Source organism: Mesoplodon densirostris, chromosome 18, assembly GCF_025265405.1.
Source record: "Mesoplodon densirostris isolate mMesDen1 chromosome 18, mMesDen1 primary haplotype, whole genome shotgun sequence".
NCBI lineage: Eukaryota > Metazoa > Chordata > Mammalia > Artiodactyla > Ziphiidae > Mesoplodon > Mesoplodon densirostris.
This window is the reverse complement of record NC_082678.1, coordinates 7,494,759-7,510,373: the sequence shown is the minus strand read 5'-3', so window position 1 is coordinate 7,510,373 and position 15,615 is coordinate 7,494,759. Positions and strand designations below refer to the sequence as shown.

At 55.2% G+C, this 15,615-nt stretch overlaps 1 protein-coding gene across 6 annotated transcripts; it reads left to right on the top strand.

Annotated features, from left to right (window-relative positions):
• Window positions 1-347: 347 nt before the first annotated feature.
• ETV4 (ETS variant transcription factor 4) lies at window positions 348-15,432 on the top strand. Of its 6 annotated transcripts, none has more exons than XM_060082540.1 (14): window positions 348-495; window positions 1,044-1,154; window positions 1,331-1,424; window positions 1,645-1,692; window positions 8,667-8,720; window positions 9,896-10,022; window positions 10,741-10,884; window positions 11,110-11,387; window positions 12,938-13,084; window positions 13,208-13,282; window positions 13,443-13,511; window positions 13,668-13,840; window positions 14,112-14,213; window positions 14,537-15,432. In XM_060082540.1, the coding sequence occupies exons 2-14, from the start codon at window positions 1,095-1,097 to the stop codon at window positions 14,759-14,761; spliced, it is 1,596 nt and encodes a 531-aa protein (XP_059938523.1). In that variant the 5' UTR covers window positions 348-495; window positions 1,044-1,094; the 3' UTR covers window positions 14,762-15,432. The 6 variants fall into 6 exon arrangements, with proteins under 6 accessions (XP_059938523.1, XP_059938522.1, XP_059938524.1 ...); XM_060082539.1 differs by having other exon boundaries at window positions 10,723-10,884; XM_060082541.1 differs by lacking the exon at window positions 1,044-1,154 and having other exon boundaries at window positions 10,723-10,884.
• The last annotated feature ends 183 nt before the right edge of the window (window positions 15,433-15,615 follow it).

Sequence of the window (15,615 nt, the reverse complement as noted above, 5' to 3'; positions counted from 1 at the left end):
CAGGGCCACAGCCGAGTCCCGCAGAGGAGCCGTAGGGTCCTGGACTTACCCCGTTTTCTCTCAGCTATTTATGAATGAACTCCGGCCGCGAGGAGTTTATTTTTTTATGAATGGGAGCCCAAGCGGTGAATGAAGCCGGGAGCCAGCCCCTGCGTTCTGATTGGCCCCCGCGGCTGGGAAACTCCGCCCCTCCGGGTCGGCCGGGCGAGTCTCGGGATTGGCGGGCGAGCCGGGCCCTGGGGTTTCATTCACAAAAGTCAATGAAACAAAGGGAACGGGGTGGGGGGAGAGAGAGCCGAGGCCGAGGCGAAGGAAATGCACCAATCAGCGGCTCCCCCGGGCTCACAACTGTCGGCGGCGCCCGGAAAACAAGCCGGTGCGCGGGGGACCCGGGGCCGGGGCCGCCTCGCTCCGGCCTAGCCCCGCGGCCCTCAGTGGGGTCCCGGGGTATGCTTGGGACCCCCCGCTGCTCCAGCACAGACGCCCGGGCCTCAGGTGAGGCTGCGGGAGGGAGAGGGAGGGAGAATGTCTGCGATTCCCAGCCTCGCCTCCAACACGCACCACACTCTCACCGCCGCCTCCGCAGATTCCAGGGCAGGGGGTGGGAGACGCTGGGATTCAGGGTTGGAGGGGGCGCCAGAGTTGTGGGTGTGCGAATGGTGCGCTCCTCGCCCGCTCCTCCGCGCGCCAGCGCACACGCGCGCGCGAGCGAACACACACACACACACACACACACACTCTCACACACACACACACACACACACACACGTCTTATGTAACTGAGCCTGGGCAAAGCAGGGCTGCAGAAAGCAGCCGAAACGGCGAGCCCGGCTCCCAGGAGCAGGTGGGACCTCCTTTGGCGGGAGGGGAGTGGTGGCGGCGCTAAGCTCGGCAGGCGGAAACCTCCCCATCGCCTAAGTGAGTCGGAGAAGTTTTGCCGTCGGACCCAGAGCCTCGCGACTGCCCCTCCCGGTCGCCCTTCCCCACCCCCACCTCGCTGCCTTCCCCCAGACGGTGTGCAAACGCAGCCCCCCCGCCCCCAGGTCTCTGCCCCCGCGCGGGGCCCGGGCCGTGTGGCCGGAGGGAGAGGCCGGATGGAGCGGAGGATGAAAGGCGGATACTTGGACCAGCAAGTGCCCTACACCTTCTGCAGCGTGAGCGCCGCGCCGGCCTCCACGCCCGCCCCCTCCCTGCACCCCGCCCCTACCCACCCAGCGGCCCCAACGGGGTCCAGGGCTGCCCTCCCCTGAGTCACCCCGGGACCCCAGCCCCGCCCCCCAGACCAGGCGGCCTCAGGGTGACTCGGGGGCATTCTTCCCCTTCTCCGCAGAAATCTCCCGGAAATGGGAGCTTGCGCGAAGCGCTGATGGTCCCGCAGGGGAAGCTCATGGACCCGGGCTCCCTGCCGCCCCCCGACTCCGAAGGTAAAGAGACAGAGAGACAAACCTCTACCCTCCCCACCTCACACACCCCGAGGGCTGAACCTGGAGCCCCTGCCCTTTTCCCAAAAAGACTCGCCCTCCAAGGGACTCTGGTCATTATCTGCCAGTACCCCCAAGGGGAGGTCATCCGGCTCGCTAGGGCTCCCGCTCTCTCACGAGCACCTCCAGCTCACCTTCTCCAATTCCATTATTCACCCCTCAGATCTATTCCAGGATCTAAGTCACTTCCAGGAGACGTGGCTTGCTGAAGGTGAGTGGTTTTGTGACCTTTACTATTATTGGGGTGGGGGATGCTCTCTACCCCTACTATTCCAGCCTAGCCCGCTTCCTCTCTCCTCGCCCTCAAGGGCCTCTGCAAGGCCCCTTCCCCAAGTCCCCTGCCTCTCCACTCTTTCCAGCTCCCAGCGTGGATACTTATATTGATATTTATTTTCTCTGCCTTGAGCCAGGCTTGTGTAACTAGGCCTGCGGATGAATCAGACCATTGTGTGGGGTATTTGCCTATTTGAATGGAACTTGGCCCCAGGCCCGTTTTCCTGGTTGAAATTTTCATTTGCAAAGTTTGTTTGGCACCAGCCGCCAGGCCGAGGTGTAGGTTGGGGTGTTGCAGGAGTGGGGCGTTTGAGAAACTGGGGGAGGAGAAGGAGAGATTCATTTGTTACTTGCTTTCTGGAATTGCCAAAACATTCATTGTTACACCCTTGGTTTCTCTTCTTCCCAGCCCGCAGCGCCAAACAATTTACTGTTTGAGCCAAAAGAACAGCAAAAGTTTAAATAATTCTTTTTGGCCGCACTTTGGCAAAGCAGCCCAGGGCTTCTCCCTCAAACAGCCTTAATTGTTATTCTAATGGCAGCTGATCCTCCCGCCCCCTTCCCTCCTGACTACCTCCCTCCACAGGCAAATTGCCCCTCCAGTTTGCTGGGGGCGGGGGTGGGGTGCGCTCTGAGCTGGAGGGGTGGGGTCAATAGCGAGGCCTCCTCTGGGTAGCGAGGTGTGTTCCGGGGTGGGGGTGGGGGTCTCCTGGTTGGATTCCTTGGTGTGTTTGGGTGGGGCCTGAGGGTGTCGCCGGTGGGGCTGAGGTGGAGGCTTATGGTGTTTAGACAGTCTGAGAGGGAAGGGTTAACACCCCCATCTGAGGGTCCCTTCAGTGTAACACTGAAAACCAAGAAACTACAGCACCAGGAACCCCTTCTTGAGGGCTCTTTTCTTCTTTGGGATTTCCCCTTCCCTCCATCTGGGTATCTTTGACGATTTTTTAAAACTCAAACCCAGCTCCTCTAGAGCCATCTTTAAAACCTTGGGGTAGAAGAGAAAGACCCCTGACTAGGTGAGACTAGATCTGTCTCGACGACTGTGGTGTCCCCAAAATATGTACTCTAACAGACTGTTTAGCATAGAGCAAGCACTCAAGACATTTTGTGGAATTCGAGGCTAAACAGCCTCGTGGGTGCTGGAGGGATCTGGGGGTTCTGGGGGAGATTGTGCACGTCTTGTCTTCCCCGATTCTGCAAGCCCTGTGTGCCCAGCTGTGAGTTACATGCAGAGCTATGCCCAGTCCTCCCATCCTCCGCTTAAGGTTCCGGAGCTGGGCTGGAGCTGAAGAACGCAGCGGTGTCGGTTTCCACCGTCTCTCAAAGACTTCCTTTCCCAAAGCCTGATTTCTGTCTGGCTTGCCAGGCTCCTCGTCTGTCAGCTGAGGGTCCCTAGGCTCCCCAGGTGGGCAGCTCCCGGGACTGTGATCTAGGGGTAGGCTCAGAGGGTGGCATTTTGGAAGCAGCTGGGTTTGGAATGGGAAGGGGAGGAAAACGTTCTCATCTGCTCTCAACCTTGGAAGCCCCACCCCTTGGCGGTGGGGGTCTAGAAATTGTACTTGTGTCTATCTGCATGTGTCAGTGTGACAGCCAGTGTGTGTGCTTCCTGCTGCTGCCCTGGAAGTCCCTGTACATTTAAATCCAGTGGGTGGGGAGGTGGGGGTGGGGATCGCAAGACGGAGGTTGGGGGGGCCGCTGGGGTCTCCTTGGTTCCCTGTCCTTCCTTCTGAGGGAGCAGCTCAGGTTCCCAGCTGGCGATGGATGGCCAGGCGTGAGGGGGGGATGCTGAGGCCGATCGCTCCTTCTCGCTCTCTCTGCGGAGACAGATGCAGCTGCCGGGGCCCTGTCCCCCTGCACCATCCCAGCAGCACCCCAGCCTCCTCTCCTGCCTCTTCCCACCAGGTCAGTGACCCCTGCAGCCCAGAGGGAGTTTTGGGGTGGCAGGGAGGGTCTAGCTCCTTTGGAAACTTGCCAGTGGTGGGGCGCGTGGGACTGGAGGCCAGAGCCCAAACTCCCTCAGCTTGATTTCCCCCTAAAGCCCCAACGTGGAGAGACGCAGTAGGTCCTTGAAGTGTGGGTGAGGCTGTGAAGATTTCGGGGGAACACGAGGCTGGATTCTGGCGGAGGCGGTTCTGGGTGCGGCGGCGGTTCTGGGTGCGGCGTCTGGTGTCTGTGCAACATTGAGGGGGAGGGGAGGGGGGCTCTGTAGAGGCAGCTCAGACATCTTTGGGTTGGAGGTTTTCTAGATGGAGAGGGTGGGGGTGAAGTGAGGCTAAGAAGGTGTGTCTGTTTTCGGGGTGCCTGAGATCTGCTGAGTTGCTGGAGAAATAATCAGGCTACTGCAGGGAAACCCAGGCTCAGACAGGCTGAGCCCAAGCTGTGTCTGGCTATGGTTAAAGATGTGCCGCTTCTGGACGAGGGTTCCTTTCCGGGCTTGTCGGGAGCCCACAGGAACCCTCAGAGACAATGATGTTGGTCTCTTTGATGGTAAAGAACATTGACTCTGGGTCATGTATGTCCTTTGTATGAGGCGGGGGTCCATAACGGGGTCGGTGGATTCCCAAAAGCTCTGTGGATAGGTTGCAGGGGTCCTTGCGCCCCCTGATATGTGTATAAAATTGTTTGGGGTACACCATACACAAAGGAATGTGAATTTTTCTAGGAAGAGAATGATCCATAGCTTTTATGAGATTCTCAAAGGGGTGGGTGGGTCTGTGCTCCCCTGGTCACAAGAACCATTGCTCCCAAATCTTCCTCCAAGGTCTTCAGCTCCCTTGCCCCTTGGTTTTCCCTCATCGTATTTTTAAGTCCAAAAAAAGAACCTGTGTGGGAAGGGTATGCATGGAGGATGTGTTTCATCCGTGTGCTGGTGTGAAGTAAAAGGCATCAGGGTGTGTGTGAATCTGCGTGTGTGCACGCTGGTGCTTCAGCCTGTCTGTGGGGGGATATGGGGTTAATCCCCTCCTCCAGTCTTTCCTAGCTACATTGCCTCCTTCTACATCTTTCTGTCTCCTCCCCTTCCAGAAGGCTCTAGGGGACAAATGTCCCCTCCATAGATAGAGAACTGGTTCCTTCCAGCACACTGCCAGGGTGGGGGCGGGGTAAGGGTGAGAGATGAGGCGAGTGGTGACACAATGGAGCAGAAACTCCGGGAAATGGCCCCCCTTCCCCCTGGGGCTCCTTAAGAGACCCCTTCACCCTGTGATTGCACCCTAGGAGGGGGAGAAGGTGATGGGGCATATATCATATAGGTGGGTGGTTTGGCTGGGGTGGGCTTAGCTACTTGGTGGTTTTCACCTCCCAGCTCTCCTGGAGCCCAGCTTGGGAGGCCCCTAAGCCCCTTCTCTTCTACTGACCCCCCCCCCAATGGAGAGATGTTCCCTAAAATTCTCTCTTTCTGGGCATCATGCTGGCTTGGCACATTTCCCGTCCCCTCCTTAATCATTTGCCATGTCCCCAGGCAGATCAACTCCACCTTAGTGCCAGGATGGAGTTGGGGGCAGACCCTGGCACACTGGCTTGGCAGCCAGAGCTCAGCCAGGTCAACAAATATAGAGTGGCTGACACTCAAGACCGAACACGGTAATTAGAAATTCTCCTGCTCTCCAGGAATGAGAGGCTCATTGTTACTGTTCCTATTCCCGTCCTTGACAGTCTGTGCGACTGAAGCCCTGTCCTGCCCCTTTGGGAGGAGCCGGTGTTCTGGAGAGGGGCCAGGCAGGGACTGGGGTTCCCACCACAGCCCCTTCTTGCTTGGCTGATTTCTTATGGCCCTGGGATGAAGATGGTGCCACCTCTTTTGAGGTGTGGTCAGTGTGCTGGGGGGGGGCCTCCTCTGGGACTGCTGGGGGGACTGGGGGTTCTGGTCAAACCTTCAGGCCTGAGGCAAGAGGAAAGACAAGATGACCCCAGGGCTCTCTAGCGTCACATGACCTGGTCTGTGACGCCAGCAGGAGATGCCCCCAGCCCATTACCTCCGTGGAAACTGGCAGTTAATGTAGCCCCAGAGGCAGACCTGTGTGCGTCAGCTTCCCCCGTGTTCTGCACCTCCTCCACCCTTGGAACTCTCCTTGCCCAGGTGGCAGGGAGGGAAATATTGTCCATCTTACTCTTATCACCCCCATCCTGCCACTTCGGGGGTCTTGTCTATGGGTGGGCCAGAGGGCACAGCAGGGATGGGCTTGGGCCTTGCACCCCTGGGCAGCTGAGCAGGTTTTGCACCCTTCCTTTTATCCAGTTTTCCAAACCTGCCTATCCTTAAGAGCTACCAGGGGCATGCGTTAAAATACAGATGCCTGGCCCCCACCCCGGGCCTATGGAATGTGACTCTCCAGAGGAGGGGACTGGGAATCTGTTGTTAACAATGCCCCGGGATTCTTGATTGGGCCCAGTTTGGGAATGGTTGCCTTTGTGCCCTAGTTGTGCTCCTGAAAAGATGTGCTATGTGGTTTTTTGGTTTATTTGTTTTTGCCACGGGATTTCATGGTCTAGTGATCTATTTGATCACTTTAGGATTGTTCTATGCTTACTTTTCTTTCATAAGTTCTTTAGTTGCTAGTGGTTCCTGATTCTTAAACCCCTCAGCCATTGGGTTCCCTCTGTCAGGAAGTCACCTACCTACAAACGTATATTTTATTTTAATTAATTAATTTTTTTTATTGAAGGATAGTTGATTTACAATATTGTGTTAGTTTCAGGTGTGCAGCAAAGTGATTTGGTTATACATGTATATATGCGTATACCTATATTCTTTTTTTATTCCTTTCCATTATAGTTTATTACAAGATATTGAATATAGTTCCCTGTGCTATACCGTAAATCCTTGTTTATTGTATATATGGTAGTGTACGTCTGTTAATCCCATGCTCTCAATTTATCCCTCCCCCCGCCCCCCCCCCGCATAAATGTGTATTTTAAAGCACTTGACACCTCTGATATTTAAAGTAAGTTGGTGAAGAATCCACTTGCCAAGCAATTGATTACAGCCTAAAGCATCCCTTGTGAGATGTGCTTTTCAGGGGACCTGCCTCTAATGTTACCTGGTGGTGGAGAGGGGGAACCCTAAAGGGGAGGGAAGGGCTGATTGGTTAGGATCTCTTTAGTTCTTGCTCCCAGGCCCATGTCGCTGGCTCTCACCGGCCTGAGGACAAGGAGTCATTGTAGTTTATTCATATAGTTGACAAATAATGCATTGAGTGTCTCTTATGAACGAGACCTTGTTTGAGGGGTGCTGGGGAGTCAGACAAATAAGACAGACAAAGCCCCTGCCCTCAGCAAGGTTAACTTTCTGGTAGAGGAGATGGACAATAAATTACACATAAGTTACATGTGCGTAAATTAATAAGTTCAGGTAGTCATATGTGCTAGGGAAAAAATAAAACAGGGATGCGATCGAGAGCCAGGAGGGACCACTTTGGTTTGGGTGGTCAGAGAAGGCCTCTGAGATAGCAAAGTAAGCTAACACTTCAAAGGCCAGAAAAAAAACAGGCCAAGATGTGGGGAAGAGGGTTCAAGCTGGTCAAGTTTGAGGACCCAAAAGGAGACCAGAGCTCTGGAGAGTAACAGGCAAGGAGAGGCAGGTGAGAGAGGTAAGCAAGAGCCAGGAACTTGGGCGCCCCAGAGGCCAAGGGCAAGAGTTTGGGGTTCATGCTTTAATCAGGGGAGAGAAGTGATCGGATTTCTGTTGTAAAAAGATCCCTCTGACAGTTTTGGGGAGCGTGGATGTTGGGAGTTCTGAAAACATGCCGTGGCTGAAATCCAAGGAAGAAATGATGGAGCCTTGGCCCAGGAGGGAAGCCATAGAGACTGGGGTGTGTCCTGTATAGACTAGGACGAGTGGCCATGATCTCCAGCCATCTCCTCATATCCCTCACCCTTACCAGCCATTCTCAACTCTCCAGTCATTGTATCCATGAGTTTTCCTATTGTCCAATCTGAGAGCAGTCTCCAGGGAACGAAAGACCCCTCTCCATGGGTTCCATTGCCTCTTCAAGCCAGTCTCTTCCCAGACTGATAGGATGTCCCTCTCGGTGTCTACCCTTCCCCTTCCTGCTGTGATCTATTCATTCTTGAGAGAGGGGCAAAAAGTGGGCAAAGACTCTGGGGTCAGGAGAGGCGCTCAGCTGTATCCCACCTGAAGGAGTTAGTGAGGCCAGGGTAAGAACTAGAAATCAAAGCCCGGATATCCAGTCTGGAGGCCATGGATGAGCTGTTGTTCTATTTTAGTTTTCCTGCCTAATCTCCAAACTCAGCTCGACCCACGCTGGCGCCCTGGGAGTGCTCCTCAGAGCTCCAAGCTTGGGAAGCCCTTCTCTCTCTCCTAGTTGCACATCAAAGCGATAAGGCACCTGACCTGCCAGTGTCCCCAGCCTCCTCTCCCACTGTCATCCTCTTATCACCTCTCTTGAACCATTCTCTTTCTTCCATTCCATCTCCTTTCCCAGGCTCTAGATTTCTACCTTTCACCGGGGAGGTTCTATAAAAGGCAGATTCCTGGGTTCAGCCCAGATTCAGAATCTTCCCATGTGATTCTAAGTCCACAGAATCTCACTCCTTATCATACCTGCCCACCCCAGATGTGACTCTGCTGGGAGCTTTGAGGGAGCTTTGTAAACTCTGAGGGGCAGGGCTGTCTGCACTCATAAAAGTGGAGGGAAAAAAGACAAAGCATCTAGGACAAAACTCTGGAATCTGCTCAGACGGGTTCTGAGAACTTGCAGCCTTCCCTCCAGGGTGTTAATGGAACCCAGAGATGGAGGTCACTAGGACCTGGGGTGGAGTTGCCTTCAGTCCTAGGAAAGCCGTTGCCCCGCTTCAGGCTGGTGCTAATCTGCAGGGCTGCAATAATGGTGTCTGCCAGGGACTGCCATCCAGGGCCCCCACCCCAGACTCACCTCTGGCCTCTCTCTGCAGCTCAGGTACCAGACAGTGATGAGCAGTTTGTTCCTGATTTCCATTCAGAAAACTGTGAGTAGAGGGCCCTGGGTAGAGGGAATGGGGAGTAGGGGAGGGCAGGAAATGAGTCATAGGGATAGAGAATCACAAAAGATCAACTTGTTCTGTCTTCTAGAAGAGGGTGGAGGGCAGGGCTCCCCATTCTTGGGTTTGGACTCAAAGACCAAGCAATAACTGGGAGATGAGACCTTGCTTCAAATCGGGGCTTGTCCATCCTAGCTGTGTGACCTTGGAGCAGACACTTCATCTCTGTGATCCTCCATTTCCTTATTTCTGAAACGAGGGGCTTGGACCAGTGCAGCAGGGTCCAGTTCTACCATTCTAAGTTACTTTCATGCAACCGGGGGCAATTTTGCCCCCCAGGAGACAGGTGGCAATGTCAGTTGACATTTGGGGTTGTCACAACTGAGGGTGGGGTGCCGTTGGCATCTAGTGGGTAGAGGCCAGGGATGCCGCTAACATCCTACAATGCTCAGAATGGCCCCCATGACAAGGAATTATCTGGCCCAAATGTCACTAGTGCTACTGTTGAGAAACCCTTCTTTAATGTCAGATACTTTGCTCTCAACTATCTTCAGTGAAGTGAAACAGGGCACAAATGATCGACAACAGAACCGTCGATTGCAGGTTTTGACTCTCTTACATTCACTGCCTTGGAACCAACTCTGCTGCTCAGCCTGGTGGCTGGAGTTGGCGAACCCAGCAGGGGCCACAGGAAAGGCCAATGTTCTTCTCAGATAATTAGGAGCATGTGTATGTTGCTCGTCAGCTGACAGGCAAGTGGGCTCATATCCAACCTTAACCAGAAAAAGAAAGGTTCTTCATAGCCCCAAGTAAGAAAACATTGTTCTTCCTTGGAATTTTCCAGGGCAGTCAGGAAAACCAGAGGCCTTTGGTTGGAGGTGCTCACTCCTAGAAAGGTGTTTGGGGGGTGGGGGGATTGCGTTAAATGTTGAACTTCAGACAGTTTCTTTGGTTCAGATTGGACATCAGCCTGAGGTATAAAACTACACATAATGTAAATAGCCGAACTGTTCTTAGAAGCGTCTGACAACGGAGATCCAGAGAACGGGAATGACGCTGTACTGGCGCCCAGCTGCTCCTTAAGGAGCAGAAGGTGTCCGAAGCTCTTCCTGCCTCTCCTGTGACACTCGCTGGCCTTGCTCTGCCCCTCCCGACCCCCACAGTAGCTTTCCACAGCCCCACGGCCAGGATCAAGAAGGAACCCCAGAGTCCCCGCACAGAGCGGGCCCTGCCCTGCAGCAGGAAGCCGTCCCTCTCCTACCACCATGGCGAGCAGTGCCTTTATTCCAGGTGAGCCCCAGCCCCGCCCTGGGGAAGGGTTGGATGGAGGGTGGGGGTGGGCACCTGTGAGCAATGGCAGCAGTTGAGATGCAGGTTAGACGACAGAAAGGACTTCCGAGCTCCTGTAATGGAGTAATATAGCTCAGGATTTCCTGAGTTGTTAGGATGAAAAATGCAGCAGCGGGTTCAAGGGATGTGTGTTAAGACCCGGGCAGAGTGTCTCCACTGGAGAAGCTGCCGTCTGACCCAGCCCACCTGCTCTGGGCTGGGGAGAGGTGTTCTAAAGATTACACCCTGGCTTCCCTGGTGGCGCAGTGGTTGAGAGTCCGCCTGCCGATTCAGGGGACGCGGGTTCGTGCCCCGGTCCAGGAAGATCCCACATGCCGCAGAGCGGTTGGGCCCGTGAGCCATGGCCGCTGAGCCTGCGCTTCCGGAGCCTGTGCTCCGCAACGGGAGAGGCCACAACAGGGAGAGGCCCGCGTGACGCTAAATAAATAAATAAATAAATAAAGATTACACCCAGCTTCAGGATTAAGAAGGGAGGAAAAAAAGTTCATTTGGGGCTGAGTCTGGCTTATGCTGTTCCTTTCCCGGCACCCTCTACTCTTCTCCCATAATCCCTGTGACCTGACTTCCCAGGGAGTGAAGCGTTCAAAGATGCTCGCCCAACTTCTCTGCCCCCTCACCCCTGTCTCCCCCTCACCTCCAGTGCCTATGACCCCCCTAGACAAATCGCCATCAAGTCCCCCGCCCCTGGTGCCCCCGGACAGTCGCCCCTGCAACCCTTTCCCCGGGCAGAACAACGGAGTTTCCTGAGATCCTCTGGCACCTCCCAGCCCCACCCTGGCCATGGGTACCTCGGGGAGCATAGGTAAGGTGACAAGAACCAGGTCTCACCAGTTTTTTCTCAATCCCTGAGTGTTCTTCGCTGCCCTTAAGAAACCTGGCATGGGGGGAGGTAGGGAGGAAGGGATATTGACACCCTCCCATCCCCCCCCCCCCCACTGGAGCCCACTCTAAGCTCTTGGAGCCGCAGGCACAAGGAGGACTTCGTTTAATATTCTCTTTTCTTCCTTCTCCATCCAACCACATCCAGCTCTGTCTTCCAGCAGCCCCTGGATATCTGCCACTCCTTCACACCCTCTCAGGGAGGGGGCCGGGAACCTCTCCCAGCCCCCTACCAACACCAGCTGTCGGAGCCCTGCCCACCTTACCCCCAGCAGAGCTTCAAGCAGGAATACCTTGACCCCCTGTATGAACAGGCCGGCCAGCCGGGCCATCTGGCAGTGGGCCAGGGTGGAGTCAATGGGCACAGGTACCCAGGGGCGGGGGTAGTGATCAAACAGGAACAGATGGACTTCTCCTACGACTCAGGTAAGAGATGCTCCTGGGAAGGGGATGGAGGGGTTTTGGTGGATTGCTGGGTGGGGTGACATGTGATTAGTTCCATTAAACCCTGAATGTCTCCCCACAAGTTTTTTTACCTTCCCATCCATTTACCAGTTCATACATTCAACCCACCCACCTACCACTTCTTTTCATAGATTCAAAAGAACTGTCACTTTTCAATTAGCAAACTTATATTCAGATAAGAGATGAGTGACATGTGCAGGTCCTTGCCCTCAGGTAGCTTGTGACTTGATAGGAAAGTTAAGGCATTTCTTCCTATTTCTATTTAGCAGGTGCTTGGGGGTTTAATTACCTACTGAGATTTAAGTACTGTGCCAGGAGCATGAGTGTGTGCAGTTGGAGGACACAAAGATGAATAGGACGTGTCATTGGTGCCTGTCCCCACAGAAGCTTAAAAATACAAAGGGATTTGAATGAGGAGAAACATGAACTTGAAACTAGCCACGTTCACAGTTCCCAGTTGGAAGGCGGGGTTCACATGTGGTTTTCACATCCTGTTCGGAGCCTCCAGGTTGGAAGGACCCGCCATCCTGGCCAGACCGGAAGTAGGGATGGCTTTAAATTCTAGTTTCCACCTGGCTGTTGACAGGAGTGAGATGCACTCAGCTGCTGTGTTCATTAACAGCTACAGCTCAAAACCCCATGCGCCCAGGAAAGGCCCAGAAAACCTTGTCTCCTGTTAACATTGCTACCAGCTCCAAATTTGAGTTTATCTGCAAACTTGCATTAGAAAAAATAAATTCAGAGATTAGGGTAGGCTCAGAGCTGGCCAGAACTTTTGAATTTCCCTTTTCCTGGTGCCCAGTCTTTTAGGGGCAGGGGGTGAGCCCCAAATCCTCCAGGCTGCCCCAGCAAGAACCAGAAGGGAGCACCCACCCCTCCTCAAGCCCGGGCCCTAAGCCTGAGCCATGCCCGGCTGTGAGATGGAGGAAGGAGGAGGGAGACGCTCTTGCCGCCGACCTTCAAAGGATGTAGACCGGAGGAGATCGTGTTACATGCCCTTGAACTCCTGCCCCTCCCCCTTCAGCTTCCTGTGAATGGAGTCAGGAATTCCATTCACAAAATGGAGGCATGAATGAGCCCACCCTCCCGCCTCCTCCCGGAGGTGTCGGGTTTCACCATCTCATTCATAGGTGGGAGTGGTGGGGGTAGGGCGGGAAGGGGCTGGCGCTTGAAGGGCTGGCTTTGCACCGGGGCCTCCTCCAGGTGGGGTGGGGAGGTGTCGATTCCGTGGAATGGAATGAAATAGAGTGGACGGTCTGCTGTCAGACCTGAAAACACACAGCCCCGTGTGCCCACTGCCTCTTCCACAAATAGATGCATACGTGTTCTCTCTCTCCCCCCAGCCCCACCCTCACTCCTTTCCTCTCTCCCTCCCTCCCTCACACCCGCACTGGGCTGGAACCTGCCCTGCTGACCGGACGTCAGCCCATTCCAAGGGAATCTTAGGCTGGGACACTGAACCCTTTCCCCGGAGGTTCATCTCTACCCTCCTCCTCCCCCTAAACTCACAGGAAACAGCTGCTCCCTGGAATCCTGGGCCTTGTGGAGCAGCTTTGCCCAGCCCCAGCTGCTGCCATCCAGGCCCTCTGACCCCGCCCTCAAGTTGAAGGCTTCCGGCTTCTCACTCCCTCTGGGGGAAGTTCCCCTAGGATTTGGTGGTAGGCAGGCCTCTGGGAAAAGAGCCGGAAGGCAGGCTGGCAGAAGTTCTTGAGTGTGTGCAGGACTGCCGCCCCTACCCCATATACCTATAACATCGCCCTTTTTTCTTTCTTCCCCCCTAGATGTCTCTGGGTATGCTTCAATGTACCTTCACGCAGAGGGTTTCTCCGGGCCCTCTCCAGGTGACGGGACCATGGGTAAGGCAGCCTCCTCCCTCCCCTGCCAAACCCTCCAAGTTTGGAGGAGGGAGTCGTGCCTTGGGGGAGGGGCTCCTGGCCAGGAGTCCCTCTGGACTCTGTGGGGTCTCGTATCAGTGAACCCCCAGATCTAAGTGATCCCTGCAACTTCCTCCTCAAGGCTATGGCTATGAGAAACCTCTGCGACCATTCCCAGATGATGTCTGCGTCGTCCCTGAGAAATTTGAAGGTCAGAGAAGTGACCTTTCATGCCCTCTGTGTCCCCCAGGAATCACATCACATTTCATGAGAAAGGGCCTGGAGAGACCCCTGGGGAGAGGGGGCCGGGTTGCTTGGGGGACCAGAAGGCACAAGCCCTCCACCACCTGTTTCCCGTGTTCCCCAGGAGACATCAAGCAGGAAGGGGTGGGAGCCTTCAGAGAGGGACCGCCCTACCAGCGCCGGGGTGCCTTGCAGCTGTGGCAGTTTCTGGTGGCCCTGCTGGATGACCCGACAAATGCCCACTTCATTGCCTGGACCGGCCGGGGGATGGAGTTCAAACTAATTGAGCCTGAGGAGGTGGGCCTCTCAGATGTCCCCACCCCTCCTCCCAACGACTTTGGGGCCTGGAGATGAGAGGACCTGGGAACTGGTGGCACGTGCCTTCACCAGCACCGTTGCTTTATTTAACCTGAATTCCTGCCAAACCAGGGTCTGTTGGCTGGTGCTTAGCTGCAGGGCCAGCTGAGCATTTGCACCAAGAATCTCAAGTACTCTTTCTGACCTGTGCCCCATTATTTCCTCCGCTGAGCTGCCATCGCCATCCCCAAACTCTGTCTCCTGTCCCCAGGTCGCCAGGCTCTGGGGCATCCAGAAGAACCGGCCAGCCATGAATTACGACAAACTGAGCCGCTCACTCCGATACTACTACGAGAAAGGCATCATGCAGAAGGTCAGGTGTTAAGGGTCCAAGGACAAGGGGGTGGGGGGCAGTGGATGTGGGAAGGTGATGGGGGCAGGAGAGCATTCTCGCAAGTTTGAAGGAGCAGACAATGAACCAGTCAGAGAAGTCAAACTGTGGACAATCCCAAGATTTCCCTCTCCCAAAACAGTGATACACATAAATAGTAACGGAAAAGCCTAAAGCATGGAGAGGTTGAGATTAGAGAACAGGAGCTTCTTAGAAGAACCAGTTGGAGGAGAAATGTGCCCCAGGCATCTGTAGGAGGGCTGCTCTCCCCACCCCCACACTGACCCAGCCCTCTCTTCCCACAGGTGGCTGGCGAGCGTTACGTGTATAAGTTTGTGTGCGAGCCCGAGGCCCTCTTCTCTCTGGCCTTCCCGGACAATCAGCGTCCAACTCTCAAGGCTGAGTTTGACCGGCCTGTCAGTGAGGAGGACACAGTCCCTTTGTCCCACTTGGACGAGAGCCCCGCCTACCTCCCAGAGCTGGCTGGCCCTGCCCAGCCCTTTGGCCCCAAGGGTGGCTACTCTTACTAGCCCCTAGCAGCTGCTCCCCTGCTGCCGGGGGTGCTGCCCTGTGTACATAGAGATAAATTTGGTGTCAGGGAAACTCCCGCTCTGAAACCCACAGATGTCTTTGGAGCAGACCCCCTCTGCCCATCAGTCACTCCAGCCCAGACTCTGAGCTGCTCCCCAGGGTTGACGGGAAGGGAAAGTGGAGACACTGCGAGTGTGAAGGTGGCGTCTCGGAAACTCCTCCGGGGACTCCACCTCTGGCCTCTTCCTAGGTCCTGCTTAGAGGCCAAGCCCCACTCCCTCTCCCCCATCACAGAGAACAAGAGCTTGTTCTGTTCTGGGGGACAGAGAAGGAGCTTCCCCACTTCAGCCTGGTGGAGAGGGAGACATTGAGCTCCCCTGATCCCCCATGCTGGGGAGACAGCGGCCTGCAGCCTGCACTCCGCTCCAAGCTGTGGCCCTGGAGGGTCCTACTTGGCAGTTCTTGGTGCTCTTTGTTCGTAGAGTCAGGGGGAGGCTGGAGTGAGGAACCTGGGATGGGGGAGGGCTTGCCAGGTGGAGGAGGGACGGCTGGGCTCGGCTCCCAGGGCCCTCTGCGTCTCTTCTGCGTTTTCCTAGGCCCAGGCCTGGGCTTTCACCTCCATCTCCACTACACCTGCCAGACCCTAATAAAGGCCCTGCGTCTCCTGTGAGTTCTCCTTTGTCCTCTTTGCTGCCATGGGAGAAGGAGCTGGGGTTGGAAGGAGCTCTGGCCTTAGGGGCCCATGACCTGCGTTTGGGGCCTGGCCCTGACACTTAACTTCCCTTATGGGTTTAGGAAAAAACAATTGACCTCTGACTTTTTCCTCTGGAAAATGGGCTCAGTGATACCTGCT

Coding starts and splice junctions, on each gene's coding strand:
- ETV4 (XM_060082539.1), top strand. CDS start 1,095: ATGGAGCGGAGGATGAAAGGCGGATACTTGGACCAGCAAGTGCCCTAC. Junction 13,085..13,207: donor AGTTCCCCTAGGATTTGGTG/GTAGGCAGGCCT, acceptor CTTCCCCCCTAG/ATGTCTCTGGGTATGCTTCA. Junction 14,214..14,536: donor AGAAAGGCATCATGCAGAAG/GTCAGGTGTTAA, acceptor CTCTTCCCACAG/GTGGCTGGCGAGCGTTACGT.